Here is a 17,224-nt window from a genome sequence, read left to right on the forward strand (position 1 = left end):
CCTACTTCTTCATCCCACCACTCACTACCCTTTCTAATCAATCCACCTCCCACACTTCTCATGCCACAAGCATCTTTTGCGCACTCCATCACTGATTCCCTAAATACATCCCATTCCTCCCCCACTCCCCTTACTTCCCAGATCCATATCCCTACAAAAACAGTGAAATCCCTTACTATCGACAAAAACTCCTCTGCTTCTAATAGCTTTCATCCCACACCATATATTCATAACACCTTCCAAAATGCATATCAATCAAGCCTGTCATATGGTTTTCCAGATTCATTAAATTCATAAACATATCCTGTTTCTTTAAGCATTCTTATGCTCATTCTTCAATTTTACACTATACACGCATCTTCTTCCGCTCCAGAACCCGCATTGTTCCTCCTCTTTCTTAAGCTGTATGCATGCCATGGTCCTGCCTATCACTGCTCTCTTGTACAACTTACCAGGTACACTCAATAAACGTTTTTATTTGTGTGGTTACCATTTCATGCATTAGTGAGGTAATGCTAGGACCAGATGAAGAAATGGTCTCATTCACTCATATTCATTCTTATGGGCTCAGGCATAATGCACCAAAATGAGTCCCCCTCCTCTGTGTCGACTTTTCCGTGCTCATTTCCTCCACATGTCTATAGTAGTTAATAGGAACATTTAGGCTGGAGCATTAGGTAGAAACATTGAGTAGAAGTAGTAGATAGGAACATTAGGCAACAACTTTCATTAAAAGTAGTCTGTAGGAACAGGTAGGTGCCTCAACAAACTCTGCATTAGAGGTGTCCTCTGCCAGTGGCCTGTTACAGGTGAAGCACTAAAGGCTAAGAAGCAACATTGGAGTTTGCTAGATATGGAGATTTGTTGTGGCCACCCCCTTGAAGGAGTTTCATTTGGGAACAAGCATCAGAGATGTAGATAGATAGATAGACAGATAAAGGTTTAACTACTCCATAACCCTCCCCAACTCAAACACCTGTTATATGCCAATGTATCTTCATACACATTCAGCAGTCCTAACAAAGGAATTTCAACAGCAACAGACTAATGGTTCCTTATGAGGCAGCTTATGATTGAGGAAGATATCAGAAAATCAGATTAGTGTGGTAAAAGTTAGGAGGCATACTAATTATGTAGAGAATAAACTGACTAAAGAAGTGCAAATAATGTAAGTCATGGACTTGTAGTGAAGTATTTGTCAAGGCTGTTCTTAAACATATGTATAGTACTGTATTTAGCCACTCTTAATTGGCAAATCGTTCCATATGTTAACAATCCTGTGGAAAAAAAAGTACTTTGCCTCATTTGAGGTATACCGTTTGCCCACAAGTTCTCCATTTCCATACTATCAGATGAATCTATTCTTGATTAACTTCATAGATCAGGATTATCAAAGGCTTTGATGATTTAGAATGCTTGTGTTAAATGACCTCATAACCTCTTTTGCAAGGTAAATAGATTCAAGTTGTTTAATCTGCTCTTGTAGGATTTTTTTCTCAGTCTGGGGATCATCTTGGCAGCTTCATGCTTTGCTCTCTCCACTGTCTACATTTTTTTTTTTTTTTCAAAATTAAATGCAGTATACAAGATATGGATGAACCATTGAATTGTAGAGTAAGGATGATATCCCTGGACTTGAATATGAAGGCCCAACTTATGAATCAAAGAATTTTGTTCCTTTGTTTTCAGTGCTGTGCATTGCTTATCTGATTTTAGGTCATCAGAGACTATTTTACCCGAGTCTTTTTCCTCTTAATCCTTTTGCAGTTCAACAGAGCTCATACTGTAGCTTGCCTTTTCCTTTTTACTACCAGTATCTAAAATTTTGTACTTTCTGACACTAAAATTCATATGCCACTTATGAGCCCAGTTCATCAGTTTGATTGTGTCAGTTTGAAGCAGCTGACATTCAAGTTCATTTATAGATTTATTACCCAGCTTTGTATCAACAAATTTTGATATCTTGCAGTGCAGCTCATTATCACTATCATGAACATATATGAGAAAGAGAATTGGTCCCCAGACTGATCCTTGTGGGACTCCACTTGTTACATCTAACCATTCTGAGGCTTTGTCATTAATCTTAATTCTTTTTATGGCCAGTCATATGATTATCTATCCACTGAAGTACAGTGATCTTTGATACAGAACCTTATCAAAAAAATTTTGAAGATTAAATAGATAACTTCAGCTAGTGTATTTTCTTAGGTTTTCCAACTACACACATTAAGCTAACGGGACGATAATTTTTGGGTAGTGACTGATTATCTTTTTTGAATGTCTGTGTTACATTGGCAAGCTTTCAGTCTTCTGAAGCTTTTTCTCTATTGAAAAGGGCAGCCAAGGGCTTTACTATCTCATTGTTCTCAGATAAAACTTACCAGGACCTACTGTTTGTTTATTTTGATTCAGTTTATTGCTGAAAGTATGTCTTTGGCTTTTATGTCACTTTGCTGAAGAATGTTCCACTCTCTTAACAGTGAAACTGGACTAGGGGATTAGGGAGATGGGTTGTCTTTTGATTATAGATACCCATGTGAAATAGTAATTTAATATTTTTGCCATGGCTTTGTTGTCTTGAATCAAGTCACCATTTTCTGTAATTTATGGACCTGTTGACTGGATAATGACTTTCTTGCTGCTAATGTATCTATAAAACTCATAACTCTCTTACTTTCCATGTGCATTTTTACTTATCTTACTTTATCATGTTCGTTATTGGATTGTCTATGTTTCGTATGCCAAAGGCAATTTTTTTATTTCATCATCCACCACCTTGGTTTCCTATCTTAAACAGACTGTCTATTATGCATTGGCTTGTATGTTGCCTCTGCTGCTTTGTGGGGTTTTCTGAAGCTTTTTGAAGCTACTTTTATGTTATTTTCATTTACTGTATCAACTCAGTCTTGCCTGTCAAAAGCAATGCAACGATCATTAAAATTTGCACGTTTAAGATGGTTATTTTTTTCAGTTGTCATGCTGACCATCATTGCATGCAGTATTGAAAGTGACATCAAAAGTAATTTTTTGATGATCCCTTGTACCAAATTCTTCTTCAGCTTCAGCATCCATGTACATGGAATGACTACAGAAACATTCAAAAGAAAGCCACATGTACATGGAATGACTACAGAAACATTCAAAAGAAAGCCAAAGGAATGCAGGTACTACTTATTGGTAGTAGTTGGTTGGCAGCCACAGACCGGAGAGGTATATTACTGGTCCCACCCACCTGGGTATCAGGAGAATCAGTGACAGCTGCATAATGAGCCAGCACTTCAGTGGTTGTCAAGTTGCACTCATTTTACCCAAGTAACTGTCTTGTCTTTCTGCCTCACCCACATGTGGACTGCTGGCATTCTGTCCACAAACATATAATCTCACCTTGTAACAAATAACACGTGACAAACATTTAACTCACAACTCACAAACTCGTTCTTCTTGACTAGATTTTTCTGAAGTGAATGCTGTGCACAAGCTCAGCCTTTTGGCAAAATGGTATGAGCAAAAGATAGAAGCAGTAGGTAGGAACATTTGACAGGAGCATTAGGTAGAATTAGGGATTAGGAGCTGGAAGAGTTATGTTATAGTAGTAGGTTGGAACATAGGTAGACACATCAGGTAATAGTAACTGGTGGTAACATTAGGTAGGATCCCTTGAAAACACTGAGATAAGAGTTGCCCTTTGCCTGTGGCCTGTTAAGGGTGAGGCACTAAAGGCTATGAAGTGGCACTGGAGTTTGCCAGTTATAGAGATTCTTTTGCCATGGCCACACCCTTGAGGGAGCTCCCAAAGGTAACAGGCATCAGAGATATAGATAGATAGACAAAGAAATTCAAACAGCTACAGACCATTAGGTTTTTTGAGACTGTTTGTGATAGTGGAAGATATTAAAGACTCAGAAGAGTGTGGTAAAAGTTAGAAGACATATAGCTTATTCAAAGAATAACGTGCACATTTTCATATTGACTGTGGAGACTCAAATAATGAAAGTTTTGGACTTAAAGTGAAGTATTTATCAATTCTCTTCTTAAACATATCTTTAATACTGCTTTCAACCAATGTAATTGGCAAATTGTTCCTTATGTCAGCAATCCTTTTGAAGAAAAAGCGCTTTGCCTCATTCAAGAAAAATCATTTGCCCACGTGTTTGTCCATTACAACGGGGAAGACCAGGTGCTTGAAGTTCAGGCAATTTGATAAATCAAGATCGTCAAAGCCTTGATCGTTTTGAATACTTTTATTAGATCAACTTTTAATCTTCTCTTTTCAAAGCTAGATAGATTCAAGTGGTTAATCTTCATATCATAAGATTTGTTATTAGTCTGGGAAACATCTTTGCTGCTCAATGCTGTACTCTCATTTTGTCTGTTGTTTTTTAGGTAGGGCCACCAAAACTGAACACAGTATTCAAGATGTAGACAAACCAGTGAACTGTAAAGAGTAAGAATGATTTTCCTGGACTTTGATTTGAAGGCTCTACCATGAAACCAGGAATTTTGTTTGCTCTTGTCACTGCTTCTGTGCACTGCCTTTGTGGTTTTGGGTTACCAGAGATCATTACACCAAAGTCTTTCTCCACATTTACCCTTTGCAGTTCTGCGAGATTCATACTGTAGTTTGCCTTTTCACTTTTACTACAGATGTGTTAAACTTAGCACATATCAATATTAATATTCGTATGCCACTTATGAGTTCAGTTCATCAATTTTAACTTCATTTTTTGATATACGTCCCAGCTTTGTGTCATCAGTGAATTTTGTTATACCTTGCAATGCAGCCCATATCAGTATTATTGATATACATAAGAGACCTGGAGGTGGAAGGATAAACATGCAGGAAGGTGAAAGGCGTGTGAGGAATAGAGTGAATTGGAACGATGTGGCATACTGGGGTCGACGTGCTGTCAATGGATTGAACCAGGGCATGTGAAGCATCTGGGGTAAACCATGGAAAGTTTTGTGGGGCCTGGATGTGGAAAGGGAGCTGTGGTTTTTGTGTATTATACGTGACAGCTAGAGACTGTAAATGAATATGGCCTTTGTTGTCTTTTCCTAGCACTACCTCATGTGGGGAAAGGGGGTTGTCATTTCATGTGTGGTGGGGTGGCGACAGGAATGAATAAAGGCAGCAAGTATGAATTATGTACTTGTGTATATATATGTATGTCTGTGTATGTATTTATACGTATATGTTGAAATGTATAGGTATGTATATGTGCGTGTGTGGACGTGTATGTATACACGTGTATATGGGTGGGTTGGGCCATTCTTTCGTCTGTTTCCTTGCGCTACCTCACTAACGTGGGAGACAGTGACAAAGTATTATATATATATATATTGACGTTTGTGTAAATAAATTATACATTTCTTTTTTTTTTTTTTCTTTTTTTTTTTTTTCTCTCCATAGCCAGAGGTTGAACCATTATGTGACATTCATTTTTTTCCATTCATTTCAAGCTAGAAGTTTCAGTTTTTCTAAATTGTTTCTTACATTTTTCATATGTATATATATGTATGTGTGTGTGTGTGTATATGTGCGTATGTATGTGTATGTGTATATGTATATATATATGTATATTATCCCTGGGGATAGGGGTGAAAGAATACTTCCCACGTATTCCTCGCGTGTCGTAGAAAGCGACTAGAGGGGACGGGAGCGGGGGGCCAGAAATCCTCCCCTCCTTGTATTAACTTTCTAAAATGGGAAACAGAAGAAGGAGTCACGCGGGGAGTGCTCATCCTCCTCGAAGGCTCAGAGTGGGGTGCCTAAATGTGTGTGGATGTAACCAAGATGTGAAAAAAGGAGAGATAGGTAGTATGTTTGAGGAAAGGAACCTGGATGTTTTGGCTCTGAGTGAAACGAAGCTCAAGGGTAAAGGGGAAGAGTGGTCTGGGAATGTCTGGGGAGTAAAGTCAGGGGTTAGTGAGAGGACAAGAGCAAGGGAAGGAGTAGCAATACTCCTGAAACAGGAGTTGTGGGAGTATGTGATAGAGTGTAAGAAAGTAAATTCTCGATTAATATGGGTAAAACTGAAAGTTGATGGAGAGAGGTGGGTGATTATTGGTGCATATGCACCTGGGCATGAGAAGAAAGATCAAGAGAGGCAAGTGTTTTGGGAGCAGCTGAATGAGTGTGTTAGTGGTTTTGATGCACGAGACCGGGTTATAGTGATGGGTGATTTGAATGCAAAGGTGAGTAATGTGGCAGTTGAGGGAATAATTGGTATACATGGGGTGTTCAGTGTTGTAAATGGAAATGGTGAAGAGCTTGTAGATTTATGTGCTGAAAAAGGACTGATGATTGGGAATACCTGGTTTAAAAAGTGAGATATACATAAGTATACTTATGTAAGTAGGAGAGATGGCCAGAGAGCGTTATTGGATTACGTGTTAATTGACAGGCGTGCGAAAGAGAGACTTTTGGATGTTAATGTGCTGAGAGGTGCAACTGGAGGGATGTCTGATCATTATCTTGTGGAGGCTAAGGTGAAGATCTGTATGGGTTTTCAGAAAAGAAGAGTGAATGTTGGGGAGAAGAGGGTGGTGAGAGTAAGTGAGCTTGAGAAGGAGACCTGTGTGAGGAAGTACCAGGAGAGACTGAGTACAGAATGGAAAAAGGTGAGAACAATGGAAGCAAGGGGAGTGGGGGAGGAATGGTATGTATTTAGGGAATCAGTGATGGATTGCGCAAAAGATGCTTGTGGCATGAGAAGAGTGGGAGGTGGGTTGATTAGAAAGGGTAGTGAGTGGTGGGATGAAGAAGTAAGAGTATTAGTGAAAGAGAAGAGAGAGGCATTTGGACGATTTTTGCAGGGAAAAAATGCAATTGAGTGGGAGATGTATAAAAGAAAGAGACAGGAGGTCAAGAGAAAGGTGCAAGAGGTGAAAAAAAGGGCAAATGAGAGTTGGGGTGAGAGTGTATCATTAAATTTTAGGGAGAATAAAAAGATGTTCTGGAAGGAGGTAAATAAAGTGCGTAAGACAAGGGAGCAAATGGGAACTTCAGTGAAGGGCGCAAATGGGGAGGTGATAACAAGTAGTGGTGATGTGAGAAGGAGATGGAGTGAGTATTTTGAAGGTTTGTTGAATGTGTTTGATGATAGAGTGGCAGATATAGGGTGTTTTGGTCGAGGTGGTGTGCAAAGTGAGAGGGTTAGGGAAAATGTTTTGGTAAACAGAGAAGAGGTAGTGAAAGCTTTGCGGAAGATGAAAGCCGGCAAGGCAGCAGGTTTGGATGGTATTGCAGTGGAATTTATTAAAAAAGGGGGTGACTGTATTGTTGACTGGTTGGTAAGGTTATTTAATGTATGTATGACTCATGGTGAGGTGCCTGAGGATTGGCGGAATGCGTGCATAGTGCCATTGTACAAAGGCAAAGGGGATAAGAGTGAGTGCTCAAATTACAGAGGTATAAGTTTGTTGAGTATTCCTGGTAAATTATATGGGAGGGTATTGATTGAGAGGGTGAAGGCATGTACAGAGCATCAGATTGGGGAAGAGCAGTGTGGTTTCAGAAGTGGTAGAGGATGTGTGGATCAGGTGTTTGCTTTGAAGAATGTATGTGAGAAATACTTAGAAAAGCAAATGGATTTGTATGTAGCATTTATGGATCTGGAGAAGGCATATGATAGAGTTGATAGAGATGCTCTGTGGAAGGTATTAAGAATATATGGTGTGGGAGGAAAGTTGTTAGAAGCAGTGAAAAGTTTTTATCGAGGATGTAAGGCATGTGTACGTGTAGGAAGAGAGGAAAGTGATTGGTTCTCAGTGAATGTAGGTTTGCGGCAGGGGTGTGTGATGTCTCCATGGTTGTTTAATTTGTTTATGGATGGGGTTGTTAGGGAGGTAAATGCAAGAGTTTTGGAAAGAGGGGCAAGTATGAAGTCTGTTGGGGAAGAGAGAGCTTGGGAAGTGAGTCAGTTGTTGTTCGCTGATGATACAGCGCTGGTGGCTGATTCATGTGAGAAACTGCAGAAGCTGGTGACTGAGTTTGGTAAAGTGTGTGGAAGAAGAAAGTTAAGAGTAAATGTGAATAAGAGCAAGGTTATTAGGTACAGTAGGGTTGAGGGTCAAGTCAATTGGGAGGTGAGTTTGAATGGAGAAAGACTGGAGGAAGTGAAGTGTTTTAGATATCTGGGAGTGGATCTGGCAGCGGATGGAACCATGGAAGCGGAAGTGGATCATAGGGTGGGGGAGGGGGCGAAAATTCTGGGGGCCTTGAAGAATGTGTGGAAGTCGAGAACATTATCTCGGAAAGCAAAAATGGGTATGTTTGAAGGAATAGTGGTTCCAACAATGTTGTATGGTTGCGAGGCATGGGCTATGGATAGAGTTGTGTGCAGGAGGATGGATGTGCTGGAAATGAGATGTTTGAGGACAATGTGTGGTGTGAGGTGGTTTGATCGAGTGAGTAACGTAAGGGTAAGAGAGATGTGTGGAAATAAAAAGAGCGTGGTTGAGAGAGCAGAGGAGGGTGTTTTGAAGTGGTTTGGGCACATGGAGAGAATGAGTGAGGAAAGATTGACCAAGAGGATATATGTGTCGGAGGTGGAGGGAATGAGGAGAAGAGGGAGACCAAATTGGAGGTGGAAAGATGGAGTGAAGAAGATTTTGTGTGATCGGGGCCTGAACATGCAGGAGGGTGAAAGGAGGGCAAGGAATAGAGTGAATTGGAGCGATGTGGTATACCGGGGTTGACGTGCTGTCAGTGGATTGAATCAAGGCATGTGAAGCGTCTGGGGAAAACCATGGAAAGCTGTGTAGGTATGTATATTTGCGTGTGTGGACGTATGTATATACATGTGTATGGGGGGGGGGCCATTTCTTTCGTCTGTTTCCTTGCGCTACCTCGCAAACGCGGGAGACAGCGACAAAGTATAAAAAAAAAAATATATATATTTATTTATTTTGCTTTGTCGCTGTCTCCCGCGTTTGCGAGGTAGCGCAAGGAAACAGACGAAAGAAATGGCACAACCCACCCCCATACACAATGTACACACACACACGCCCACACACACAAATATACATACCTATACATCTCAATGTACACATATATATACACACACAGACACATACATATATACCCATGTGCACAATTCACACTGTCTGCCCCTATTCATTTCCATCGCCACCTCGCCACACATGGAATACCATCCCCCTCCCCCCTCATGTGTGCGAGGTAGCACTAGGAAAAGACAACAAAGGCCCCATTCGTTCACACTCAGTCTCCAGCTGTCACACAATAATGGCCGAAACCACAGCTCCCTTTCCACATCCAGGCCCCACACAACTTTCCATGGTTTACCCCAGACGCTTCACATGCCCTGATTCAATCCACTGACAGCACGTCAACCCCGGTATACCACATCGATCCAATTCACTCTATTCCTTGCCCGCCTTTCACCCTCCTGCATGTTCAGGCCCCGATCTTACAAAATCTTTTTCACTCCATCTTTCCGCCTCCAATTTGGTCTCCCACTTCTCCTCGTTCCCTCCACCTCCGACACATATATCCTCTTGGTCAATCTTGGTGAACAAAGGAGGTAAGGGGAGTGGGGGAGGAATGGGATGTATTTAGGGAAGCAGTGATGGCTTGTGCAAAAGATGCTTGTGGCATGAGAAGCATGGGAGGTGGATTAATTAGAAAGGGTAGTGAGTGGTGAGATGAAGAAGTAAGATTGTTAGTGAAAGAGAAGAGAGAGGCATTTGGACAATTTTTGTAGGGAAAAAATGCAAATGAATGGGAGATGTATAAAAGAAAGAGGCAGGAGGTCAAGAGAAAGGTGCAAGAGGTAAAAAAGAGGGCAAATGAGAGTTGGGGTGATAGAGTATCATTAGATTTTAGGAAGAATAAAAAGATGTTTTGGAAGGAGGTAAATAAAGTGCGTAAGACAAGGGAGCAAATGGGAACCTCAGTGACGGGGGCTAATGGGGAGGTGATAACAAGTAGTGGTGATGTAAGAAGGAGATGGAGTGAGTATTTTGAAGGTTTGTTGAATGTGTTTGATGATAGAGTGGCAGATATAGGGTGTTTTGGTCGAGGTGGTGTGCAAAGTGAGAGGGTTAGGGAAAATGATTTGGTAAACAGAGAAGAGGTAGTAAAAGCTTTGCGGAAGATGAAAGCCAGCAAGGCAGCAGGTTTGGATGTTATTGCAGTGGAATTTATTAAAAAAGAGGGTGACTGTATTGTTGACTGGTTGGTAAGGTTATTTAATGCATGTATGACTCATGGTGAGGTGCCTGAAGATTGGCGGAATGCTTGCATAGTGCCATTGTACAAAGGCAAAGGGGATAAGAGTGATTGCTCAAATTACAGAGGTATAAGTTTGTTGAGTATTCCTGGTAGATTATATGGGAGGGTATTGGTTGAGAGGGTGAAGGCATGTACAGAGCATCAGATTGGTGAAGAGCAGTGTGGTTTAAGAAGTGGTAGAGGATGTGTGGATCAGTTGTTTGCTTTGAAGAATGTATGTGAGAAATACTTAGAAAAGCAAATGGATTTGTATGTAGCATTTATGGATCTGGAGAAGGCATATGACAGAGATGCTCTGTGGAAGGTATTAAGAATATATGGTGTGGGAGGAAAGTTGGTAGAAGCAGTGAAAAGTTTTTATCGAGGATGTAAGGCATGTGCACGTGTAGGAAGAGAGGAAAATGATTGGTTCTCAGTGAATGTAGGTTTGCGGCAGGGGTGTGTGATGTCTCCATGGTTGTTTAATTTGTTTATGGATGGGGTTGTTAGGGAGGTGAATGCAAGAGTTTTTGAAAGAGGGGCGAGTATGCAGTCTGTTGTGGATGAGGGAGCTTGGAAAGTGAGTCAGTTGTTGTTCGCTGATGATAAGTGCTGATGGCTGATTCATGTGAGAAACTGCAGAAGCTGGTGACTGAGTTTGGTAAAGTGTGTGAAAGAAGAAGGTTAAGAGTAAATGTGAATAAGAGCAAGGTTATTAGGTACAGTAGGGTTGAGAGTCAAGTCGATTGGGAGGTAAGTTTGAATGGAGAAAACTGTAGGAAGTAAAGTGTTTTAGATATCTGGGTGTGGATCTGGCAGCAGATGGAACCATGGAAGCAGAAGTGGATCATAGGGTGGGGGAGGGGGCAAAAATTCTGGGAGCCTTGAAGAATGTTTGGAAGTCGAGAACATTATCTCGGAAAGGAAAAATGGGTATGTTTGAAGGAATAGTGGTTCCAACCATATTGTATGGTTGCAAGGCCTGGGCTATGGATAGAGTTGTGTGGAGGAGGGTGGATGTGCTGGAAATGAGATGTTTGAGGACAATATGTGGTGTGAGGTGGTTTGATCGAGTAAGTAATGTAAGGGTAAGAGAGATGTGTGGAGACAAAAAGAGTGTGGTTGAGAGAACAGAAGAGGGTGTTTTGAAATGATTTGGTCACATGGAGAGAATGAGTAAGGAAAGATTGACCAAGAAGATATATGTGTCAGAGGTGGAGGGAACGAGGAGAAGTGGGAGACCAAATTGGAGGTGGAAAGATGGAGTGAAAAAGATTTTGAGTGATTGGGGCCTGAACATGCAGGAGGGTGAAAGGCAGGCAAGGAATAGAGTGAATTGGAATGATGTGGTATACCGGGGTCGACATGCTGTCAATGGATTGAACCGGGCATGTGAAGCGGCTGGGGTAAACCATGGAAAGTTCTGTGGGGCCTGAATGTGTAAAGGGATCTTTGGTTTCGGTGCATTATTACATGACAGCTAGAGACCGAGTGTTAACGAATGGGGCCTTTGTTGTCTTTTCCTAGCACTACCTCGCACACGTGAGGAGGGAGGGGGTTGTTATTCCATGTGTGGCGGGGTGGCGATGGGAATAAATAAAGGCAGATAGTATGAATTATATACGTGTATATACGTATATGTCTGTGTGTATATATATGTGTACATTGAGATGTATAGGTATGTATATTTGCGTGTGTGGACGTGTATGTATATACATGTGTATGTGGGTGGGTTGGGCCATTCTTTCGTCTGTTTCCTTGCGCTAACTCACTAACGTGGGAGACAGCGACAAAGCAAAATAAATAGATAATAAATATACGTTGAAATGTATCGGTATGTATATGTGCGTGTGTGGGTGTTTATGTATTTACATGTGTATGTGGGTAGGTTGGGCCATTCTTTCGTCTGTTTCCTTGCACTACCTCGCTAATGCGGGAGACAGCGACAAAGTATAATAAATATGAGTATATAGAGAAGTGGTCCCAAGACTGATCCTTGTGGCACTCTACTTGTTATGTCTAACCACTATGGGGTTCGACCAATAATCACAACCTGGTGTTTATAGCCAGTTAACCAACATCCTATCCATTGAAGTACAACCCATCAGTGCCCTGTGACTTAATTTTTGGTAGTAATATTAAATGTGGAACATCAAAACCTTTTTGAAAACCCAGATAGATAACATCAGTGGCTTTACTTTTGTCTTACATATTGATTTTATAAAAGAAATCAAGCAGATTTGTTAGACATGAGTGATCTCATCGAAAACCATGCCGAGAATTGTTTATTAAGTGATGATCCTTGAAATGGTTTATAGTTCTGTGGTTGAAGAGAGTGTCATAAAGGCCTAGAGTAGACAGTTACACCAGGGGAGTTCTGTTGAAAGAAATATCACTCAAGAAGCAAGATATAAAGTGAGTGATATGGTGGCAATTTAGAGAATCAACAGCACAAGTAAGCAGCAAGCCTCAGCATCTTGACAGAACTTTGTTTTGGGTACATGTAGGTAGTTAGGTAGGCTTTTATCTACAAACATTCACTGATTTTCCTCCCTTGCCCCACACTTCCAACATTATGCAGACCTACTGTAACATTTACTTTCCCCATAACCCTGCTATTCACCAGCTTTTGAAGTTTCTGGAGTCTTCCACCAGGGCTGTATCATCTGGAACTATTTCACCTTTGCCTTCCAACCTCTAGCATTCTGCAGACCTACCCATTGTTTCAAGAACCTCGCACTTACATCCCTCACCATCCCTTCAGAAAATGATTAAACAGCCATGGTGACATCACACATCCTTGATGAAGACTTGCATTTTCTAGGAATTACTTACCTTACTTTCTTCTTTCCTTTTTACAGGCGTACATACCTTACTGTTGCATCTAATATTATTTCAGTTACCCCATATATCCTTAGGATCTTTCATAAGACATCTTTGTCACCTCTCTCATACTCTTTCTCCAAGCCCATGAATGCTGCATGCAAATCATACTCATCCTCCAAGCTCTTCTTACACACATTCTTCAAAGCAAGCACTTGATCTACACTCCCATTCCGGAAGCCACCTTGCTCCACCTTATTGAGCTATATAGCACACCACCACCATCTGTCACTACTCTCCTGTACACCTTACCAGGTACACTCAACAATTCAAACTACTATACAGTTTACCAGGTACACTCAACAGAATTACACCTTTGTAATTAGAACACTCAACTTTGTATGTCTTGTTTTTGCTCAAGGCATTTTCTTAAGTCCTGAGGCCCCTCACTAGTCACCTCACCTTTGAACATATGTAACACCAATAGCCTGGCTAACCCCCACCTCCCATAATCTTATCTGAAATTCCATCATTTCCTACACTTCAGTTTGTCTTTTGCCAGGTATCTCTTATCATTTCATTTCGTCATCCCATTTGCCAGGACGCTTTTTACATGCCACCTCATCCCAAACATATTAAATCTGCATTATCATCAAAGACACTTGGCCATCCCCCAGAATGCTCACTCCATACCTTTTTCACATTGTTATTTGGTACTACTTCCCCTTCCACTCTCCTCGCCCTATTTGATCTGTCCTCTTCACACAATTAAAGTCATTCCAAAATATTTGTATCATTGAAGTTCATCTGTATTCCCTCTCTCCATCTTCCATTTCCCCCCTTTTTCACTTCTTTATCATATGCCTTTCCAAATCCATCAATGCCCCTTATAATAATTTCTGGGCAGATTTGATGGGCTGCATGATACATTTAAGTCTCACCCTTGTAGGTTCATGCCCATAGGAATCATAGGAATGGATGAAGGTAAGCAAGTACGAATATGTACTTTATATATGTATGTATTTATATGTGTATATGTTATGTATATGTATTTATAAGTGCGTGTATGGGCATTTTTGTTTATATGTGTGTATATGTGCTGATGGGACATTCTCTATCTGTTTCCTGGTGCTGCCTCACCAACGTGGGAAACAGCGATCAAGGAAAATAATAAGAAAATATGTACTTATTCTCTATTTCCCGTTTTAGTGGTGCAGTGCATAAAATTCAAAATTTTTATATTCTAAAATGTTTTACGTAGAGGGAATATGAATGTATGTAAGTAAATGCCTTGATTGTCTTTTGTTGCTTGGTTATGGTATAAAGTTATCATGCCAACATGAAGTCCCTCATAAGTGCTGCCTTGGACTTGCCCATAGCCAGCTTCTTCCACAACTCCATCTTCTTTTTGAGGCTTAAAACATTCTTCTTGCACTTCATATGAGATGTAGACGGCCTTAGGGAGCTATTGTGCTATTCCTGATGACTTTTGAAATTGGGCCATTGTCCACAGTGTTAATCTAGAGTGCACAAAATACACAAATGTATGAGAAGCTACCTCGCAAACGCGGGAGACAGCGACAAAGTATAATAAAAAAAAAAAAAAAATGAGAAGCTAACAATGCTGCCCTGGTGGCAGATCTACAAACTAATGGCAGTGGATTCAAAACATGCTACACCACAGACTGCCCAATTAGAGAGGTACAACCTATATAGACAATAAACTGCTTACCAATACCCTTATGAATTGTTGGTAAAGTTCAGTTTACTTTATCTTCTGTCGATATTTTGTTGTGAATGTAATTTTCATGTTATGATTTTAATATTCTAATATTTTCTTTGCAGCCTCCAGTTTGACCCAGCACCCAGGAGAGGGGAACCTCATGTCACACGTCGAACACCAGACTATTTCCTTTAGATTTTTGCTTGTTTTTCTTTATACCAACTTTGCCACCATTATTGTCCTGAATATTGACATGATGATGTTAATGTTGGCTTCTGTCATAAGAGTCTCCTTATACTCTTGTTTGACACTTTAGTCAGTAATGAATTACCATTTTTTTTTTTCCACTTAAAGTTGTACTACATTGAGTGGCAGTAATATACCAGGAATTATTATCATTTGGAGGAAACTGCAGGCTCAGTTGCCATTACCATTACATAATTGCACTTTCCCAGAGTACAGATAATCAGTACAGTCTTTTGGTTCTGTTACCTCTCTCGTATGACAGTCCCAGGCTCTATCTTCAATCAGTTCAAGGGCTCTATCAGGATAGGACAGTGAATAACATTGCATTTCATTATTTCCTATATTTCTTTTTCTAGCCTTGCCTACAAATTCTTTGAGTTAGTCCCATACATATTTGTCATAGCTTTTGTAAGAAAGTAGAAACAACACAATATTGTGTTTTTCTGACTGGAAGTTCATGTACAAGGTTAAAGGATATATCTTGATTAGTTGTTCATGGCTATTTATGTACAGTAATTGTAAAGAGCAAATCCAAGTTAGTATATTTGTTATGTGAGACAATTGCCTTACATTTAAAATGCTTGAGGATTTCATAATGATGTATTTACGTATTTGAACTGTTTGGGGGTGGAGTTTTACTCATGGGGCCCCATCTCTTCATTTTCTGTCATGCAGCTTCTTAAAAAATATCTGTATGGTGTCAGCTTTAACCATGTCTTATCATTTTTATTCCATTCATCCACCACTCTCATACTATACAAGTATTTCTTCACATTTTTTAAACAAGTTTCTTGCTTGTTTTCATGTTTTGTGCTCTATTGGTTCTATCCTTACAACTCCCAGTCTGTTTAAAATACTAAAAAGTTGTGATCATCACCCCTCACTCTTCTAGCATGGGCATATTTAAAAGTTTCTAACCTTTACCTGTACCTCAGCTCTCTTAATTCTTTTATCATCTTTGTTGCTCTCCTCTGGACTTTTCGTACTATTTGTATTTCTTTAGGTGCAGTGACCAAACTTGGGAAACATGTATTAGTTTTGACCAGGTGTATTATATGAAAAGCTTGCTGAGCAATTCCTTGTCCATGAACTTGAATGCTATTTTAATATTTTCTAGTAGACAGTTGGCCTCCTTAACTGTTCTCGTAAGGTGGGACTATGATGATGACAGGTTAGGGAGTTAGTGAGTGCATGAAGAATTGCCAATAGCTTTGGATATTGAGGGATTACTTGCTTTGCCATTTCACTAAGATTTGTTTAATAGACAATATCTATGGAGTGCAACATTACTAAAAGTTAAGTGGAAGACCTTTGATTTGAAATATGACATGTCTGATTAAAAATAGTTTAAGTATGATTTAATGTTTGGGATGCATTATATATTTTTGCCTTAGCTCACAATGCAAAGATAGTCATGCTTGAAGGTGATCCAATAGAGTATACCTTTTTTGTGGTTTAGTATGTTTGCAGATAGACCTTTGGATTTAGTTTAGTCTCTCTCTCTCTCTCTCTCTCTCTCTCTCTCTCTCTCTCTCTCTCTCTCTTTTTTTTTTTTTTTTTTTTTTTTTTTTTTTTTTTTTAGGTAGCACCAAGAACATATGACAGCCTTAAAAGAAAAATTCCTCACATGGCTCCTTGTTCTGTTCCTTCTTTTAGAAAATAATACAGGAAAGGAGGGTTTCAACCTCCAGCTCCTGCCCGTCTTAGTCAAATTCTATGTCTCGTAAGGAATACTTGGGTTGCAGTCTTTCTTCAACATCCCCATATAATGGTGTGTGTATGAATATACAGTTAGAGATTGAGTGGAAGGAGCATGGCCTTTTCATTTTCAATATGTTTAACTGGTACTACCTCGCTGATGCAAGGGTTGGTGATGCAGTTTCCTCTGAGCTTCCTTGGAATGGATGAAGGCAAGCAAGTATGAATATGTACATGTGTATATATGTATATTTCTGTGTATGTATGTATACATTGAAATGTATGTATGTGAGTGGTTGGGCCATTCTTCGTCTGTTTCTTTGTGCTACCTAACTGACTAGAGAAACAGCATTTAGGTATAAAAAAATAATGCGAGGAAGCAGATGAAGAAAGACATCCACTCACAAACACATATGCACACATACAAATATATATATATATATATATATATATATATATATATATATATATATATATATATATATATATATATATATATA

At 39.9% G+C, this 17,224-nt stretch overlaps 1 protein-coding gene across 1 annotated transcript in view; it reads left to right on the forward strand.

Moving 5' to 3' along the window:
* mts (protein phosphatase 2 catalytic subunit mts) overlaps nt 1-16,607 on the forward strand; it is a 97,170-nt gene extending 80,563 nt beyond the window's left edge. Inside the window, exon 5 of the mRNA XM_071665392.1 lies at nt 14,903-16,607. Within this exon, the coding sequence (XP_071521493.1) occupies nt 14,903-14,975 (73 nt within the window). The 3' untranslated portion in view covers nt 14,976-16,607. The remainder of the gene's footprint in view (nt 1-14,902) is intronic.
* Nucleotides 16,608-17,224: the final 617 nt, after the last annotated feature.

This window comes from Panulirus ornatus, chromosome 10 (assembly GCF_036320965.1).
Source record: "Panulirus ornatus isolate Po-2019 chromosome 10, ASM3632096v1, whole genome shotgun sequence".
Lineage (NCBI taxonomy): Eukaryota > Metazoa > Arthropoda > Malacostraca > Decapoda > Palinuridae > Panulirus > Panulirus ornatus.